Genomic DNA, 20,581 nt, shown 5'->3' on the forward strand with positions numbered 1-20,581 from the left:
AAGGGAAAGAGCCGAAGCTGATGTGAATCCAGCTTTAATTAAGGTTGAAATATTGGAGTTGACTGCTGAGTCTTTGGCAAATTAGCTCAAGTGTATTATTGCGATGGAAATTAACTACTCTAGAACTTGGGGGAAAAATAAACAGAACCGTCTGCCTTTGCAGGGTTCCCGTAGAATTGCCAGCTTGTTTAGGACTGGGCTGGAAATCAGGAATGCAAAATTGGGACCATCAGATGCCAAGGTGGAACCAGAAGCTCTGGTCGTGTATTTTTTTTTTTTTTTTAAAGCCTCCAAGACGTTTAAGAGAGCCAGTCATCATTGGGGCTATTCCAGGCTTATAGTGATGGAAAAGGGAAAAGACCATCTGTTAGGTGATTTATCTTTATGTAGTTAACAGCAAGTTGGCCCCAAACCTATTTTGCAAAGAGGTTCACATTGACCCCCTCTAAAAAAATAAAAATAAAAAGGAACTTGGCTTGTCAAATGTAAACAAGGTTTCTAGAGCTTTCCCCTGTTCTGTAGCAATAGCAATAGCCCTTAGACTTAATATACTGCTTCATAGTGCCTTACAGTCCCCTCTAAGCAGTTTACAGACCTATTGCCCCCAACAATCTGGGTCCTCATTTTACCCACCTCGGAAGGATGGAAGGCTGAGTCAACCTTGAGCCAGTCAGGATCGAACTGCTGACAGTGGGCAGAGTCAGTCTGCAATACTGCATTCTAACCGCTGTGCACCGTGGAGGATGGAGGCATGGAAGGAAGGAGGGAAGGATGGAAGGAATAGCAATAGCAGACTTACATACTGCTTCACAGTGCCTTACAGCCCTCTCTAAGCGGTTTACAGAGTCAGCATATTGCCCCCAACAATCTGGGTCCCCATTTTACCGACCTTTGGAAGGCTGAGTCAACCTTGAGCTGCTCAGAATCAAACTCCTGGCAGTGGGCAGAGTTAGCCTGCAGTGCTGCATTCTAACCACTGCACCACCATGGCTCTGTACCTATAATACTGAAGTGCTAAGCTTCTTGTACATACAATGAAGGAGAAGGTTTAGAACAGAACAGCAGAATTGAAGGGACCTTGGAGATCCTCTAGTCCAGTGATGGCAAACCTTTTTGTGCCAAAAGAGGGGGAGCGTGGAGGGGTCGCGCGCACATGTGCCCACACCCATAATTCAATGCGCCCCACACATGCGGGTGCAACCCCCCCGCGCTCCCTCACCTTTGGCACGTTGGTCCTGGTAGGCCTGTTTTTTCGCCCTCCCAGACTCCAGAGGGAGGAAATGGCCCATTTCCCGACTTCCAGTGGGACTGGAAGGCCCATTTTTTTGCTCTCCCCAGGCTCCAGAGCCTTTCTAGGAGCCTGGGGAGGGCATAAACAGCCTTCCCCACCTGCCTCCAGAGGCTGGAAACATGCAGGAGCTGAACTAGGGCAACGCTCACATGCCCACCAATATGGCGCCGCGTGACATCTTTGGCACGCGTGCCATAGGTTTGCCGTCATGGCTCTAGTCCAACCCCCTGCTCAAGCAAGAGATCCTGTACCATTCCAGACAAGTGATGGTCCAGTGTCTTCTTAAAAGCCTCCAGTGATGGAGCGCCCACAACTTCTGGAGGCAAGTCGTTCCACTGATTCATTGTTCTCATTGTCAGGAAATTTCTCCTTAGTTCTAGGTTGCTTCTCTCCTTGATTAGTTTCCATCCATTGTTTCTTGTCCTGCCTTCAGGTGCTATGGAAAATAGGTTGACACACCCCCCCTTCTTTGGTGGTAGCGTTGTTTGTCCTAACCTGTGGAAGACGTGAGCCATTTTGTAGAAAGCGGACTTTCCTAGTTTGAAGATGATGAGAACTTTCTTGATCAATTTCTTTTTTTACGGTTCTTCCTTCAAATAAACCTTCAATCCGCATCCATTCTGGTTTTAGTTTTGCTTTCGAAACACTCTGAGGAATTGAGGACTGCTGGGGTCCATCTTAAGTTGAAAGCAAAGGACATTGTAGTGGAATAATAACAACAGCAAAAAGAAGAATAACCTTGTTTGAATAACGGGATGTTCCAGGGGTGGAATTCACTTACCTTCACTACCGGTTCACAAATCTGAGCGTGTGCGCTCTGCTCCTGCGCACCACCTCCACGCATCCACAGAGCCTTCTGAGCATGTGCAGAGGGAGAAAAACGGGACATGATGATGTCCGGGCGGGTGGGCGGAGCCTCCCGCAGCCGGCGCTACCAGATCGCACAATTTCACCACTGGGATGTTCTCCATATGGGTTAGGATTTCATTCCCAGCTGGGGAGGGCGGGATTCTCCACCCATAATTTTCCTTCCTTGAGCTGAGAAAAAAAAAACCTTGCGTGTAAATTTTTGCTTTTATCCCCTTACCCCGTTTTGTCGTCGTAGGTCCAACTTCGAATGACAAGACCGAAACAAAAGCAGGAAACCTCCCTAAAGTATCTGGGCTAGAACGCAGCCAGGAACTGAACACGGACCTGCCGTTCGTTCTACCCCTCTCCAGCCCGCCACCTGCCACGACGATTGTGACATCCAGCTCTTCTGTCCCCACGTCAAGCACTCGGGCTAGCCCGCTCTTGAAAAAGGAACCGTCGATCCCAGCACCAGCACCTCCGAGGCTCACCCCTCAGCCGCAGCCTCGTCCTCAGTCGCAACCTCAGCCTCGGCCGCAGTCGCAACCTCAGTTGTTGCCCGAGCTTCGGACACAACTGCCGAGTCATATCCCCCCTCCTCTCGGTTACCAAGTCCATCACCAAGTGGCCCACAACGGAATCAATAATATCAGGTGGGAACAGCCAAAGTTGATTGGAAGGCTCTCTTCTCTGCAGCCTTTGTGTGTGTGTGTGTGTGTGTGTGTGTGTGTGTGTGTGTGTGTGTTTGTATTTGCTCCGAGAATGGATCAGATACATTTCTTTATCGTTGATCCATCAATTTACAAGAAATTCACCGGGTTGTCTGACGTCTCTTGGGAAAGGCACATATAGACTTAAGCAGAGGTGGGATTCACTTACCTTCCCTACCGGTTCGCAAATGTGAGTGTGCGTGCATTACGTCCGGGCGGTTGAGCGGAGCCTCCCGCAGTCGCCACTACCGGTTAACCCGAACCGGCTGAATCCCACCTCTGGACTTAAGGATTTGACTTCAAACATTTCCTTCCCCACATCAACTCTTAAGCTGGAATGTCTTTTAACTCCCCTAATCAGGGCCTCCAGCCAGTGGTTCAATTATTTTCTGGATGCCTATCCCAAATCCTTCAAAGTTTGTGAGAGCAGGAACACTTCAGTGAACGTTTTCTCTGGTTTGCAAACCCTTCTCCATCTCCATGCACTGGACTTGAAAATCACATGAGTTTTGACAGCATTAAGAACCTGAAGGACCTCCAGGTTCTCCCAGCTCCTGGTGGGTCTGTTAGACGGGGGGATATGATTAAGGTAGAGGAGGCAACCGCCAAGGAGAATGAGTGATCTTAAGACCAAAGGTTGTGGAGGATATTTCTCATTCTGTTCTTGAGGAGAGACCTCAGAACATCATGGTTCACCAGAGTAGAGGATAAAATATCATGAAGGACGTCAAGTTGGTGAATGGTGATGGATCTCCGATGCATTGAACTGGAAGGCAGGTTCAAGGAAGAGAAGAGACTTAAGGTCATCCAGCTAATGCTGGGCCTAATTCAGTTGTCAGAAGGAGCATTTCTCTGTGAGTTCTGGAACAACAGTGTCCAGAAGTTCTAATTTTGAAGAACCTCAAGTCAAGAGAAGAAGGCTAGTCTACACACTGCAAAAACATTGTTTTCTTGGGGATAGGGAGCTGGGATGCTTTCAAGAATTATGGTGTTATTTTGTAGTCTACCTGGTCCATCTCTAACCATGTTCTCCTTCTCTCTCTTTCCCCAACCCCATCTCTTCTGTTTCTCTTCACAGCAGAAGCAGCAGTGCCAGCAGCGCCACAAGCATTAGCCTCCCCAAGCACCTTTCTCTCTCCCCACAGATCCCACCCCACCATTCCTCCGGCCCCGTGGTGCCCCTTTCCATCTCCAACCTTGCTGCTTCACACTTCCCTCTCCGATCGCAGTCCCAACATCAGCATCATCCGGCCATGTTCGCCACCCCTCCCACGCTGCCGCCCCCGCCTCCAGCCTTGCCCACCAACAGCCTTGTGATCCCAGGACACCCTGCAGGTAAGTCCCACCTGCTCTCTGGATTCTCCACTGAGATACGTTCCGCCACCACTTTGAAAGAGGTACATGATTCAGTCCTCGGTTCCAAGTATGTAGCTAACCTTTGGGCGCAAAGATCAACCTTCCATATGCGAAGGTCCAATTGAACTGCTTTATTGCTAAAAGACCACGCACAGGAATCTTCTCAACTCATGCTAGGAAATGAGAACGGGAATCTTCTCAGCTTCTGCGAGGAGTTAGAGAGGGGTCAATGGAATTCAAGGAAGGTTGTTCGCTTGTGACTACGTAGGGATTCTAGGCTGATCCCCCTTTTCACTCTGCCTTCAGGTTCTGCCATTCCTTCTCCTTCAGTAACAAGAATCAAAACCAGACAGGAAAAATGAGAGCAGAGATGAGGGCCCCTTTTGAATTTTAAACTCAATGTCAGCATTCTGAGTAACGCACCCATTGAAAGCAGAACTCGGAGGCAGGTAGATTTCTCAAAGAACAGATTTATTGGATACATCATATTGGCACAACTGGTGAAAACCGGCTCTGAAAGTTTCCACGGTTTTTACCTAATTAAACAGTGGAAGTTCCCCTCTTTCCCCAAGTCATCAGTCACATTGTCCAATAGAGGTGCTGGCCGGTTGCTTGGTTACTCCACTCCTCCTCTTCTCAGCCACCTGTTAGAATGACCTTGGTTCTCACAGGAAAAACTTTTTGTTTTGACTGCAAAACCCAGCTATCTATTTTCCCCCCTCCCTGCCCCCTCTTCTTGCCTCGTGGCAACCATGAAGCCACAAAGATGGCCTCAGCCAGGTTCGCTTCAGGGTTGACACTCAATTTCTTTGAACAGAAGTAACCCCACAGGTGATGCCATGACTCAGTGGCTAAGACGCTGAACTTGTCAATCGAAAAGTCAGCAGTTCAGCGGTTCGAATCCCTAGTGCCGCGTAACGGGGTGAGCTCCCGTGACTTGTCCCAGCTTCTGCCAACCTAGCAGTTCGAAAGCAGGTAAAAAATGCAAGTAGAAAAATAGGGACCACCTTTGGTGGGAAGGGAACAGCGTTCCGTGCACCGTTGGCGTTGAGTCATGCCGGCCACATGACCACGGAGACGTCTTCGGACAGCGCTGGCTCTTCAGCTTTGAAATGGAGATGAGCACCGCCCCCTAGAGTCAGGAACAACTAGCACATATGTGCGAGGGGAACCTTTACCTTTTAACCCCACAGTGGCTGAAAAACAATCTCTTTTGAGTTAAATGTTTCACCCTGCCCATCCTTTTTTTGTTTGAGTCTCAGCCTCTGCCCCAAATAAATAGCAGCGTTCTGCCGGGGCTGAGAAATGCTTAGCCCCATGGAATTATAAAATAGGAGTGAATCAAATCTGATATCCTCCAGATGTGGGGAACTTCCTAGCCAAGATGGGAATTGGGATTTGAGCCATAAAGTTCAAGCATATGTGGGGAAAACCGAAGTGGAAAAGTTATGAGGCAGAGACGCCATTTTTCATAGAATTCTCCTATTATACCTAACATGCAAGTTTCATCTTTAGTAGTAAATGGACCATTAATTTAAAAAAAAAAAAAAAAAAAAGCTTTAACCGCATGTCCCTTTTTAGATAATTCCTTCCCAGCTGCAAAAATTCTTCCGGCAAACACTGATTTTATGTCCCTCATCACTGTGGGAAAATAGAGACCCAGCGCTCATCGTTATTCATTTATGGATGCAAAAAAATAAAATAAAATTCCTCAATAACATTCTCAGTTGGGAATTAATCAACGTATGCAAATGACATTTCTGTCCTTAGCAGGACAAGAGAAAATTCAGGATTGAGCCTACCTACGAAGCACGGCTAAACTAGGAAATATGAAAAAAAAAAAATTGTCTTGGTGGACAGCAGTCCTTCCTCTAGAAGGCAAATAAACGTAGGCAATAAACATTCACCCATGCAATAATATTATTTCCCCGTGTTCCAGATTTTGGGCATGTACTCCCTTTATAAAGCTGGACACCTGGATGAAGCAAAGCTTTTATTTATTTAACATTCGCAAGATTTGAATCATTCTCTGCATCTTCTGAAGTACAGATTCATTTCAGGGCTCTTGGTGCCCTGAAATATCCCCTTTATAGTTTCCCATTAGTTTACATCTGTTCCTTCAGCAGCTGGGATCTCTGGTGGATTTCTCCCTGTTAAAGGCCCCCTTTTGATCTGGCCTTTGACTCTATAATTCACCCATTCGGATTAATGGTGAAATCCACACACACACACAAACAAACAACAATCCTAAAACACCAACCAAAAGTGTGTGTGTGTGTGTGTAGAGCAAAGGAAGAAAACAAAATTACATGGGGATTAAAGTAGCTGCACATGTAGGCCAACACCTTCTCCTATTTCCTATGCAAAGCTAGTTAAAGAAGTGAGAAAGAGGAGGTTGGAAGAGAGATTTATAACTGCTAATAGCAGTGATGCTTTTGGGCTTCTCTCATTTGCTCCTTGGAAGGTTTTTAATTCAACAGATAGGGAATAAGAAAAGAAAGCGACCGTCGCCATGTTGTAGCCTGAAACTTGTGTAGCTCCCATCTCCATAGGACCTGTCTTCTTTAAAAATATGTGTCCAAGTAATGCATCCATCACAAATCGAACGCCAAGGCATTGCTTTTCCTCAAAGAACAAATTCATTTAGATACATCATCTTGGCGCTACTGGTGAAAAGCCAGTACTAAAGTTCCCAGGCTTTTCACCACCATATAAGTTTCAGTTTTCTCAAGTTTCCAAAACAAACTGTCACGTTGTCCAACCCAAGTGGGAGCTGGTTGCTCGGAGGCCTCTCTCCTCCTCCTCCTCCGGTCAGCCAGCCAGACATTGGAATGTGGTTGACTCATGAGTTAGAAGTGCTGTTTTGACTGAACGCTCCATCCTCCCTTCAGCTCCAAACTGTGTCAAGCTGAATGCAATAGCAATAGCACTTATAAACCGCTTCATAGTGCTTTTACAACCCTCTCTAAGCAGTTTACAGAGTCAGCCTCTTGCCCCCAACAATCTGGGTCTCCTCATTTTACCCACCTCGGAAGGATGGAAGGCTGAGTCAACCGTGAGCCTGGTGAGATTCGAACTGCCAAATTGCAGGCAGCCGGCAGGCAGCAGAAGTAGCCTTGTGGTACTGCACTCTAACCAATGTTCCACCACGGCTCTTGGGCATTCTGACATGAATGCATGTCAGAATGCCCAAGGATACAAACAATCCCACACCCCAATCAAATTCAGGCATGACGATATGTTTTCCTTCAGTTCCGGAGACTTAAGTAAAGAAAGACATTGAACTGAATTTGTTCATCCAGAGCTGCTTCTCAGAACCTTACGATTCAGTGGGACAACTCAAGAGTTGGGCAACGAGGAACAGTTAAAGGGTTCTGTCTGACCTCCAAAGAAAAAACTTCACTGGTGGAACCAATTTAGAGAAAAGACAAGGGTTTTTTTTAACAGAAATTTTGAGATAGAGACTGGATGACCCCTCTATCAGGGCTTTCCACTCCTGAGTAAGGTTGGATAAGATGTCTCCTTCATTTCTTTGAGCTCAGGGATTCTAGCACTGAATTTGGATCAGATAGCAGGTGATGACCAAGTCCTCAGTTTAGACCAGGGGTCTCCAACCTTGGCAACTTTAAGATTTGTGGACAAAGCTGGCTGGGGAACTCTGGGAGTTGAAGTCCACAAGTCTTAAAGTTGCCAAGGTTGGAGACCCCTGGTCTAGAACCCTGCAAAGCTGCTACTAATTAAGATACCCACCAAATTGTGCTACTTTAATAATAATCCATTTCCTGTTCACCTCCTCAAATCTCTCAACTTTGCTTCAGCGAGGAAGGTCCCTGAGAATTGGTTCTGACCCAGCCTAAATCATTTAATTTGACTCCAATGCACCATTCAGGTCTCTGGCATTTGTCCGTTGGCACGATCGGATGCTTCCAATCCACATTGTTGGATCATTTTGGAAAAACCAAAAATCCAAGCAATGAAACTTGTCTGTTGTCCAGAAGGAGACTTAGGAACAACCTCATTGCAACCCAATGTCACGTCACATTCATATTTCAACCGGGTATTCCCAGCAACGTAAGAAATCTGGTCTTCACAAGGTCCAAACAGCTTTGAGGAATCTTCATGGCTTTTATCCATCCCTTGGGAGATGATTCTCAGATCTCTTGTTTCAACGGGGCTTGCGATGTTGGCTTTGCATGATCTGGAAGGGTTTTGAAGGGTGGCTTTGGAAAGATTGAAATGCAAGGGTTTTGTGGGAGCGGGGTTGAGTTTGGGTTTGGGTTTGGGAAGTCCACTTCTAGAAAAAGATATGAGAAGCCATTACTTAGTTGTTTTTCCCCGGCCCCTTAAGGCACGAAACATAATATGGTTGATGGGCTTCACCAATGCAACATTATCTGTCCCACAACCTGAAACCAAAGTTGCAAGAAACCATGTAGATCTTTGAGGCCCAACCTCTTCTTCATTGCATGCATGAAGTTCCTCCAGAAATGTCGGTGGGATTGGAAGAAGAGATGGGAGAGGATGTTGGGTTGCCCTTCTCTCGGCTCCCAAATTTGTTCTCCTTGAAAGCAAGATCAGTCATGACCCTCGGGGTCTCTGGGGTTGGTCGGTGGCGGTGGGAAGGGGCTGAATGTTGTTTAAAAAACCCCCCTCCCCAAATGTTTTCTACTGTGATGGCTCATTGTATTCTCTCTTGTTCTTTAGATACCAGCCTGTTGATATCATTCAACCAACCAATCATGTATTGCCAGCCTCATTCGGGGATTCTGATTGGTACATTGTCACAGGCATCTCTCTTACCTCCACCAATGAGTTCTCACGTAGAAAACCATCACAGCATGACGTGCAGAAATAGGGAATGCCAGGTGAATATTTTGAATTATTTTACGTCTTGTTTTTTTTTTTTTTTGTGGAACTCACAGGCTGCTGCACCCTGGTGTCTTCTTTCTTTCTTCCTTCCTTTGTTTCTCTTTCTTTCTTTCTTTCTTTCTTTCTTTCTTTCTTTCTTTCTCTCTCTCTCTCTCTCCCCCTCCCTCCCTCTCTCTCCCTCCGTCCTTTCCTCCCTCCCTTTCTCTCCCTCCCTCTCTCTCTCTCTCACTCCCTCCCTCTCTCTCTCCCTCCCTCCCTCTCTCTCTCCCTCCCTTTCTCTCCCTTCCGCCCTCCCTCTCTCTCTCCCTCCCTCCCTCCCTCCCTCCCTCTCTCTCTCTCCCTCCCTTTCTCTCCCTTCCGCCCTCCCTCTCTCTCTCCCTCCCTCCCTCCCTCCCTCTCTCTCCCTCCCTCCCTCTCTCCCTCCCCTTCTCTCCCTCCCTCCCTTTCTCTCCCTTCCTCCCTCCCTCTCTCCCCCTCCCTCCCTCTCTCTCCCTCCGTCCCTTCCTCCCTCCCTTTCTCTCCCTCCCCCTCCCTCCCTCTCTCCCTCCCTCCCTCTCTCTCCCTCCCCCTCCCTCCCTCTCTCTCCCTCCGTCCCTTCCTCCCTCCCTTTCTCTCCCTCTCCCTCCCTCCCTCCCTTCCTTTCTCTCCCTCCCTCCCTCTCTCTCTCCCTCCCTCTCTCTCCCTCCCTCCCTCCCTCTCTCTCTCTCTGTCTCTTTCCTTCTCCCTGCTCTTCTAGATCACGAGCTGCTTAGACAAGAACTGAACAATCGGTTTTTGATTCAGATTGCGGACAGGACTGGTGGCTCGCTTGGTCTGGTGCCGATGCTGAGAGTGGAGCACCACCACACTCACCACCACACCCATCAACACACAATCACTCCTTGCCCGTCCAGCCTGTCCCAGAAGCCGCACTCTGCACCTCCCCTGGTGCGTACCCCTTTCCCCAAACGGGTGGATCGGTAGAAATACATCTGGTTGAGCCCGAAGGATGTCCCAAACTGTTCTCCTGCTTGCCCAAGGATGCGTTGCTTTTTAAGACACGGTTGCGGTTGCAGCTTTTTGCCACAAACAAATGTGGGAGTAATTGGCTACTGCTGTTTCTTAGTTACGACCTTCATTTTATCTGTTTGCAGGCGGGAGGGGTGGGGGAGTGGTATCAGGGTTTCTACTAAGGCAGACGTGGGCGTTTAGATATGTCTAGTCCCATGATAGCGAACCTACGGCACGCATGGCCGAAGTGGCACGCGGAGCCATGTCGCCTGGCACGTCAGCCATCACCCCAGCCCAGCGCCACCACGCATGTGCGCGCACCTCCCGCCGGCCAGCTGGTCTTGGAGTCTCTGTCGTGCAGACACAGCAGACGGGGCACATGCATGGGACACGTGCACGCATGTGTGGGGGGCACTCGCATTGCATTTGGGGGGGTTCACGTGCGCCTCACATGCACCCTGTTTTGGGCCTGGAAAGCCTCTCGCACCAACCTGGAAGGCAAAATGGGGCGAGGGGGTGCCGCGCGAAGCTGCCAAGCGAGGCCCCCCTATGCCCCATTTTGGGCCTGGGAAGCCTCCTGCATCAACCTGGAAGCCAAAACGGGGCGCATGGGGGCCGAGGCGTATGCACAGGGGGGCTGGGCACATGCATGGGGGACATGCGCGGATGCAGTGCGACGTGCACACATGCACGGGAAGTGCTCGCATTGCATTTTGGGAGTCCGGCCACACGCGCGTGCATTCGCACATGCATGCGCTTTGAGCACTTGACAACAAAAAGGTTAACCATCACTTGTCTAGTCTAACACTTAGTGTGACATGACAGCAAGTGTTCCAATATTTGAGGGGCTGCCACAAAACAGGGGGCCCAACCTATTCTCCTGAGGGTAGGACAAGAAGCAACGGGTGGAAACTCATCAAGGAGAGAAGCAACCTAGAACTAAGGAGGAATTTCCTGACAGTGAGAACAATTAACCAGTGGAACGAAGTTATGGGTACTCCATCACTGGAAGTTTGCAAGTAGAGACTGGACAACCATTTGTCTGAAATGGTCTGGGGCAGGGGTGTCAAACTCAAGGCCCAGGGGCCGGATCTGACCCATGGGGTGCTTAGATCTGGCCCGTGGGGCCGCCCTGGAAACCACAAAGGATTAGCCCATGGTGCCTCTGCCAGCGAAAACGGAGCTCAGGAGGGCTGCTCGCGGCCTTCCCGAGCTCCGTTTTCACTGGCAGAGGGTTGCAGGAGGCCGTCGCAGCCGAAAATGGAGCTCGGGAGCCTGTTTTCACTGGCAGAGCGCTCAGGCGCCCCCCGACCCGAGTGATGTCCAGCTGGACACGCCCACTCCAGCCACCTTCGAAGTCAAACACAACTCTGATGCGGCCCTCAACGAAATTGAGTTTGTCACCCCTGCTCTAGGGTCTCCTGCTCGAGTAGGAAGTTAGACTAGAAGACCTCCAAGGTCCCTTCCGACCCTTTTGTTCTAAGCAAGACGAGAATCAGACGAGCCAAACGAAGAGAGAGCCTTTAATGGCCAAAAGGCGTTTTGCGTGTCGGGAAAAACCCGCAACCCCTTAGAACGTCCTTCGCTCCAGAACAGCCGCCTTCCTCTTTTCATTCGGCCTCTCATCCCGCCATAATAATTCAGCTGCCCGTGAAAATATATTCTTCGCTTCATGGCTGTCCAAATCGGTACCACCCAGTAGCGGTGGGAACATTTGTTTCACTCCCGAATGTTAATATTTGACTTGAGGGAAGCCAAGGCCCCCATCAATAAGTGTCTGTACTTTTCAACACTGACCAGGCTGTGTGGCAGTCTGTTTGTTTATGGCACGGCTGAAAGACTAATTCAGGGATTCGGGGTTATTTTAACATTTCCTTCCAAAGAAGCCGGCTAGCGGAGTTGTGCGGATTTTGTAGCATGCTGTCGCCCACCCACTAGCAACTTCCTGCTTTCCCCCCAAAATGTCACAGCCAGTTATGGATGAGTTCCAAATTGTTGGTCGGAAACACAGCAGCTCTTTGACTCAATGGGACACTTCTCCCATCCTTTGACTTTTTAAAAAAAAAATTCACAGCAATAACTGTGTATTTAGAATAACGGAATACCAGAATTGGAAGGGGCCTTGGAGGTCTTGTAGTCCGACTCCCCCCCCCCCCGTGAAGGAGACCCTATACCAGTGATGGCTAACCTTTTTGCCGTCGCGTGCCAAAAGCGGAGTAAGCAGGGGGGGAGGTCGTGTGCATGCGTGCCCACACCCATAATTCAATGGGCTTCACCCCTGGTCCATGCTCCCCTCCACTTTTGGCACGTGATGGCCCGGTGGGCCCATTAGGTTTTTTGCCCTCCCCAGGCTCCAGAGGCTTTCTTGGAGCCTGGGGAGGGCGAAAATGGCCTTCCCTACCCCCCTGGAGACCGTCTGGAGGCTGGAAATGGCCCATTTGCCAACTTCCGGTGGGACCAGAAGGCCTGTTTTTTCGCCCTCCCCAGGTTCCAGAGGGTTTCTAGGCGCCTGGGGAGGGCAAAAAACTGCCTTCCCCAACCACCCAGAGGCCCTCTGGAGGCCAGAAATGGCCAGAACGCCCAAAAATCATCTGGCCGACACACGCATGCATGCTGGAGCTGAGCTAGGGCAATGCACACGTGCCCACAGATATGGCTCCGCGTGCCACCTGTGGCACACATGCCACAGGTTCGCCATCACGGTCCTATACCATTTCAGACAAAACCGTCCAATCTCTTCTTTGGAGCACTCTCAATTTCAGGAGGCAAGCCCTTCTACTAGTGAATTATTCTCACCGTCAGGAAATTTCTCCTTAATTCTAGCTTGGATCTCTCTTTTTAGTGATCTTCCATCCATTTCTTCTTCTCCTGCCCTCAGGTGCTTTGGAGAACAGGTCAACCCACTCCACAATAGGTCCTTCATATAGAATAACAGAGTTGGAAGGGACCTTGGAGGTCTTCTAGTCCAACCCCCCCGCTCAGGCAGGAAATCCTACACCACTTCAGACAAATGGTCGTCCAACATCTTCTTAAAAACTCCCAGTGTTGGAGCATTCACAACTTCTGGTGGCAAGTTGTCCCACTGATTAATGGTTCTCATTGTCAGGAAATTTCTCCTTAGTTCTAACTTGCTTCTCTCCTTGATGAGTTTCCACCCTCTTCTCTGAGACAGCCCCTCAAGTACTGGAAGGCTGCTATCATATCGCACACACATCCCATCCTTCTCTTTGTTAGTTCCCTGTAAAACGGGACAAAACTCACTTAACGACCCTCTCGCTTAGCCACAGAACTTTTGGTCTCAATTGTCATTAAGCGAGGACTCCCGGTAACTAAATAAACGCATTAGGCTCCTTCCTCAGTCCTGCCTTTAGCAAAGGCTAAGCTCAACATCTCTTCCCAACGGTGTTGAAACAGGGTTCTGGCTTTGCAACTCTCTGTATTATTGTTATTATTATTATTATTTTCCCAGCCTCCTTCATTTGGGGGAGAGCCAACCCGTGGGAAATGACACTTTATCCTTTCTTCTCCCGCCTTGTCATCCCTTTGGCGGCACTAATCCGCTTAACCCAAGAACAAAGAACAGTTTTCATCCGCCCTCAAAGCGCCTTCAGGTGTTTTGAACGCTGCCCAAGGCCCATTTTTCTTCCCTCCTCCCAAGTTACCACAACAAGCTCGGTGTTTTCACTGGAGAGCTGGCCCAGCCTGAGATTTTTAAGAACTCGGTCACCTGATTCCCTTTGCGCCACCCACGCCCCGCGGATGTGGGACGAAGAGCGTTAAACCCACCCACCCACACATACACACACACACAATTGTGCCCCCGTCTTTCCTTGCGATGTCTGATTTTCCCGATCTTCCCTTCCGCAAGTTTATTAATCCGAACGCCGGAACGGTTAGCAGGGGGAAAAAAAATCACCACCAGCTGCACATGTTTTAGTAATTTCTGGGTATTTACACTGAAGGGTACATGACTCCGGTAATCACTGTAATTAACCCAATTGCAAATCTGCGCTCCAGCACGATGGCGGAGGACGCACGAGGGAGCGTGACAATTTGGCCGGGGGCAGGAGGGGGCTGCATTTTAGGGAGAACCCTTTCTTCCCATGGTAGGATCTCTTCTGCCTGCTTGAGGGTTAATTGTTCTCGGGACGTGATTGGAATACTAATGAGGGGAGGAGGGGTGTTCAGGTCAAACCGAGCACGGCGGGGAGATCAAATCGCCGAATTAAAAATACAGAGGGTTGAAGATCCGCCACGGGTTGGACGGGCACAAAAACTCTGATTTTGGCCACCTTCTTTGTTTAGGCTGACCACTGCAAGGTCCCTGTGGTCACGTGGTCAATCTTCAGACGCTTGGCAACTGCTTCAGATTTATGACCGTTGCAGCATCCCGGGGTCAGGGGGTTTTTTTGGGGGGGTTTGCAACTTTCCGATTAACAAACTCGTCGGGCGAACCAGATTCACTGAACAATCGCGTCACTAACTCAAACGACCGAGAGAGTCACTTAACGGTGGCAAGAAAATCTGACTAGGTGGCTCAGTGGCTAAGACACTGAGCTTGTCGATCAGAAAGGTCGGCAGTTTGGTGATTCGAGTCCCTAGTACAGGTCTCCTGCGTGAGCCAGAGGGTTGGACTAGATGACCTCCTAAGTCCCTTCCAACTCTGTAACTGTTACTAAAAAGCCATCGAATGGGGCAAAACTCATTTAACAACTGTCCAGCTTCGCAACGGAAAGTTTGGGCTCAATTGCGGTCGTAAGGCAAGGACTACGGTGCTACCTGTTATAGCACTGTGGCTGTTGACTGATTGCCTGTCCCAAAGACCCCCCCCCAACAAGCTTCTGGCTAAAAAGGGGAGACTAGAATACGGGGGTGGGAACGAGACCTGAGTCTCCCCACTCCTAGTCCAATACCTTCACCCCCATGTCCCATTGATTTTCTAGATCAGGGGTGGCAAACTCGATTTCATTGAGGGCCGTATCAGGGTTGTGTTTGACCTCGCGGAGGCCGGGGGGACGTGGCCAGCTCAACATCAATCGTGTTGGTGGCCCAAGCGCTCCGTCAGCAAAAACGGGCTCCCAAGCACCGTTTTCGGCTGCGACGGCCTCCTGCAACCCTCTGCCAGTGAAAACGGAGCTTGGGAGGACCCACCAGGAGCCTTCCCGAGCTCCGTTTTCGCTGGCAGAGGCACCGCGGACCGGTCCTTCGCTGTTTCCAGGGCGGCCCCCATGGGCCAGATCTAAGCACCCCACAGGCCAGATCCGGTTCCCAGGCCTTGAGTTTGACACCCCTGTTCTAGATCAGGAAGGAAGTCTTGTGCTTTGCTAAAAAGAGGCCCTTTAAAAATGCAAATTGAAACACAGTTCATTTAGTGACCTGCTGCAGGATCATTTTTCACATTTACGCGCCCCCCCCCTCGCGGTCACACGGTCAAAATTCAGATGCTTGGCAACTGGCTCATGTTTACAACGGTTGCAACCTGCCAGGGATCACGTGATCCGCTTTTGCGTCCTTCTGACAAGCAAAGTCCATGGGGATTCACTTAACAACCGGTTGACTAACTTAACAAAGGGCAGTGCTTCAATTAAGAACTGTGCCGGGAAAAGCCATATAATGCAAAGCTCACTTAACAAATGTTTGACTTAGCAACATAAATTTTGAGCCCCTTTGTGGCCGTAACTCGAGGACTTCCTGTACTAGCCACCCACTTCCACCGTATCTATGAATTACCCCACCTCCTTCTCCTCCTACTGTATGTTCGGTTATACTTCAACTGCCTTCCAAGGCTTATACCAAACCAACCAACTTTTCTCCGACTTTCTGTTTTTTTTTTCCAGTTCGACAAGTACGCTCCCAAACTTGAGAATCCTTACTTTCGACATTCCAACGTAAGTGCCCTTTTATTTTTTAATATTCTTAAAAAGTGTGGCGTTTGTTCCGTGTTTTGACGTTTTCCTTACCTGTTTTTGATGCGTGGGTTTTTATTTAGGATCAAGAAAAGAATAATTTAAAAAAAAACACAGTTATTTTCATTCTTGGAGCAGTTTTTATTATAAAGGAGTTGTTGGTGTTAATAGTTTTCTTTAATTAGTTTATAATATAGCGTACAAAGAAAATGCAAAAGTAAATCGTAGGAAAAGTGAGGGAAAGAAAAAAGGAAAACGGGGGCGGGGGGGAAGGCATCCGACTCCTTTTGGTGCAGTAGAATAAGGCATTAACATCAAACATCAAAATATGAGCCAGCCATGTGCAGCAGCTCCCAAAAAAGCCAACACAGTTCTAGGCTGCATAAACAGAGGGATAGAATCAAGATCACCTGAAGTGTTAATACCACTTCATAAAGCCTTGGTAAGGCCACACTTGGAATATTGCATTCAGTTTTGGTCGCCACAATGTAAAAAAGATGTGGAGACTCTAGAAAAAGTGCAAGGAAGAGCAACAAAGATGATTAGGGGACTGGAGGCTAAAACATATGAAGAAGGTTTGCTGGAATTGGGTTGTGTTTAGTTTAATGAAAAGAAGGACTAGGGGAGACATAGCAGTCTTTAAATATCTCAGGGGCTGCCCCAAAGAAGAGGGAGTCAAACTATTCTCCAAAGCTTGACTTGACTTGAGGGTAGGACAAGAAGCAATGGGTGGAAACTAATCTAGGAGAGAAGCAACTTAGAACTAAGGAGGAATTTCTTGACAGTTAGAACAATTAATCAGTGGAACAACTTGCCTGCAGAAGTTGTGAATGCTCCAACACTGGAAGTTTTTAAGAAGATGTTGGATAAAGTGTCTGAAGTGGTGTAGGGTCTCCTGCCTAAGGAGGGGGTTGGACTAGAAAATCTTCAGGGTCCTTTCCAACTCTGCTAGTCTATTCTATTCTACTTTTACATAACAATATAAACTAGCCATTTCAATGACCACAAATCTATCCAATCGGTAAAACCCAAAATCAAAGTTTTTTTTTCTCACGACAACCACAAAGTCCAGAAGCGGTTTCCAAGTAGAAATAAAAGTATTTGCATTTTTTTCCCCTCGATTAAAACAGTCGATTTAGCCATTGTAAAACTCCTTTCCTTCTCTTGGACGTTCCCAATTCGTTCTGCCTTTCCTCGCTCTGAGAGGTTCTGTTTCGTATCTAATCTCTGATGTGTTTCGTGTTTTTTTTCCCCCTGGAGACATTCCCTTCGGGCAGGTCATCCATCAATCTCTTTCTAGCACTTCAGACTTTGAATTGGGGCTCATCCAGAAATTCCTCCCCCCCCTCCGAAATAGCGAATCAGAAAAGGTTAATATCCTGGGACTTGACATCTGATTTTCCTTTTTTTTTTTTTTTTTTTTAATATTTTATTGATTTTATTATATATACATCTGATTTTCCATACTGAGTCCGGAAGGCAAGCTTATGACCATAGTCAATTGAACGGCTATCAAACTATTCCTTGGAGCCCTACATATTTGAGATTAAGTGAACTGCCAGCCGAAGGCAGGTTTATATAAAGCAGAAAGTTGGCTGACCCAGATGAGGACGATGTGTTTGACAAATGAAGGGGAAAAAATGGTATGGAATTTGCAGGATGCTTACCGAATTTGAGCCTCTGGTAGAGAATTCTATTCATAAATAAAAGTGGGCAAACGTCACGTTTTCATAAGCGACGTCCAGATTTTTCTTCTCTTCTGCATTTTTTTTCAAAGCAGCGTTCCCTCTTGTGAGTTACCACAAAGTTTTATGTATCTCTTCACCCAAGAAGCTTTTTAGTTCTAAAGTGAAGGACGCAATGGTGCATTCAGAAGAAGTAGTTTCTTGGGATGAGAAGTGAAAGGTTTTGGAAGAAAACACTTAAGAAAGTCCAGTTTCCTTTTGGAATAAAAAAAAAAATCTTTAGGACAAACCTCAGTGTTATATCCCAGTTTATGTTCTGACCAGAATCCAGCAGGTTCTGACGGTTCTGGAGAACCAGCAGCGGAAATTTTGAGCAGTTCGGAGAACCGGCAAATACCACCTCTGGCTGGCCCCAGAGTGGGGTGGGAATCGGGATTTTGCAGTATCCTTCCCCTGCCATGCCCACCAAACCCACCAAGCCACATCACGCTCACCAAGTCACGCTCACAGAACCAGTAATAAAAAAAATTGGATTTCACCACTGGTTCTGACCTAGGCTCTCTTAAATAGCAGGAAGCAGAGTCTTGGTCCCGGCAAAACCCCTTTTATTTACACGACTGTGAATTCCTTACATTCACAGTCAGCAAGGCCTGGCAAACAGTCTTTCAGAGGAATATTTATCAACACAGACCTTATCTTGCTTGGAAGGCTGCCAGGTAACTTAGTTTCCAAATGCAGGGCAAGGCAAAACGTGGCACAGAGTCACAGACAGATCTTCCCACTCTTGAAACGGCCAAACGAACGAATTGTTTCCTGCAAAATCCCCCTCCCCGTTCGCTCCTCTTTTGTTTCTTATGGGAGGGGCCAATACTCCCAAGTCAACCCTGCTTTCTTAGTTGTTCTTGTCTTCTAGCAGCTCTGTGTATGTGCACACTGGGAACGGGCTCCAGCTGTTCCTCTGCCTCACTGTTGTCTAGCTCCCTCTCTGCCTCCGACGCAGAGCCCTCGTCCGAGCTTTCCCCAGCCCCCAGGACTGGCCCATGTTCACTGTCTGACTCTGCTGCCAGCTCTGCTGGCCACATGTGGGCCACAACAGTTTATGAGGAGCTGCAGATTTCCAAAACCTACTTTTGAGGAACCGGTTAGACTTCGAAAACTTGAAAACCCTTCATGCATAATTCACGCCGAAATTCCTCCTTGGCCTTGCCGTGACACACGGAAAGACAGACAGCCCATAAAAGGAACAAGGGAGAGCAACATAAATCTACATTTGCGTTTGCGTTCTGTTAAAATGCAATCGACTTAATACAATTACACTCTTGAGTTGTGCATTTAATCATTGTTCCCTTCCCCCGACTTGGAAGAATTTGGTAACAGATCTACGGATTTCTGGTTCTTCGTGGTGAGCCCCTCTGCCCTAAAGATTTTAGATATGCTTTTGAAGAATTATCTATATTTTAAGGTTAATGGACTTGGTGAGTGCAGAGGGCCTTTCCATCCATCGTTGCAAGCCTTCAGGAAGACATTTATCCCAAATGGCTATTTTTATTTTTATTTTTGCTGAGAAGTGTATTTTCCTTCTGGTAATTGGTCTAATCCAGTGGTGGGTTTCAAAAATTTTTACCACCGGTTCTGTGGGCTTGGCTTCGTGGGCGTGGCAGGGGAAGGATACTGTAAAATCGCCATTCTCACCCCACTCCGGGGGAAGGATACTGCAAAATCCCCATTTCCTCCCGATCAGCTGGGACTTGTAAGGCAGAGAATAAATGGGGGTTGGGGCCAGTCAGAATTTTTACTACCGATTCTCCGAACTACTCAAAATTTCCGCTACTGGTTCTCCAGAACTGGACAGAACCTGCTGAAACTCACCTCTGGTCTAATCTTCAGTGATTTATTATTATTATAAACTTTTATTCATTAAACATGAAACTCGGTCAACTGAACATTTAAAAATGTATCACAAATATCATTGACTGGTGCTAATGGTTGATATGGGTTGCTGCCAGCGTCCTAGGTATCAACCAAGTACGTTCTTAAAATTTACGATGTTCCGAGTAGCGCAGTTTTTTGCAGTTCCGCTGGTGTTCTTGCAAGAAGCTGCAATTTCTTGATGTGTTTTGTAAAATTCTTGGACATGGTACCAAGTGCCCTGATGACAACGGGTATCACTGTTATATGTTTCGTCCATAGCCGTGTAGTTTCGATCGCCCAGGTCGCAATATTTTGTGATTTTTTTTCCCAGTTCTTTTTCTTCGACTCTGGCATCTCCTGGTACCACGATGTCAATAAACTGTAGACTTCGGGAGTTATTATTCATCATTATTATTATTTACTTTATTCATTAAACATGAAACTCCATCAACTGAACATTCAAAAATGCATCACAAATACCATTGACCGGTGCTAATGGTTGATACGGGTTGCTGCCAGCGTCCTAGGTATCAACCAAGTACCTTCTTAAGATATACTCATCATCATCATTATTATTACTATTATTGTTATTGTTATTGTTAATCTCGAGGACATTGGTTGGCCAGACAAGGCTGATCGTGACAGCTCTGACATTGTTTCATTTCTGTTACTTTACTTGGATGGGCTTTGGTAGCTGGCAACGCCTAGACAACCTTGGATGTTTCTGGAATTGGCCACAGATCGTCCTTGAACGGGAGACTACCTCTGGAGGGAAGCCCAAGGCTGTAGACTAACCTTGGGAGGCTGAAGGGAAAAACAAAAAGAACATCACACAGGAAGACAGTGTCAAAACACTTCAGTTTCGCTGCCAATAAAACTGCACAATGTCATCTCCGAGAGCTTATCTCAAAGATATCCCTCTCTCTTTTTTTTTTTACAACCGTATGAGAGAAGCTAGCTTAACAGAACTGCAACATAACGGGAGTTGGAAGGGAACCTTGGAGGTCTTCTAGT

At 47.7% G+C, this 20,581-nt stretch overlaps 1 protein-coding gene across 13 annotated transcripts in view; it reads left to right on the plus strand.

The window, feature by feature from the left end:
• FBRSL1 (fibrosin like 1) overlaps positions 1-20,581 on the plus strand; it is a 610,981-nt gene that overhangs the window by 559,844 nt on the left and 30,556 nt on the right. For 12 of the 13 annotated variants that reach the window (XM_070950588.1, XM_070950595.1, XM_070950590.1 and 9 more), the window contains 4 exons: positions 2,397-2,793; positions 3,929-4,185; positions 8,911-9,071; positions 15,903-15,953. In XM_070950588.1, coding sequence (XP_070806689.1) covers positions 2,397-2,793; positions 3,929-4,185; positions 8,911-9,071; positions 15,903-15,953 — 866 coding nt within the window. The remainder of the gene's footprint in view (positions 1-2,396; positions 2,794-3,928; positions 4,186-8,910; positions 9,072-15,902; positions 15,954-20,581) is intronic. The other variant, XM_070950589.1, reaches the window with a different exon arrangement.

This window comes from Pituophis catenifer, unplaced genomic scaffold (assembly GCF_029215685.1).
Source record: "Pituophis catenifer annectens isolate HBS135680 unplaced genomic scaffold, rPitCat1.0.hap2 SCAF_10, whole genome shotgun sequence".
NCBI lineage: Eukaryota > Metazoa > Chordata > Lepidosauria > Squamata > Colubridae > Pituophis > Pituophis catenifer.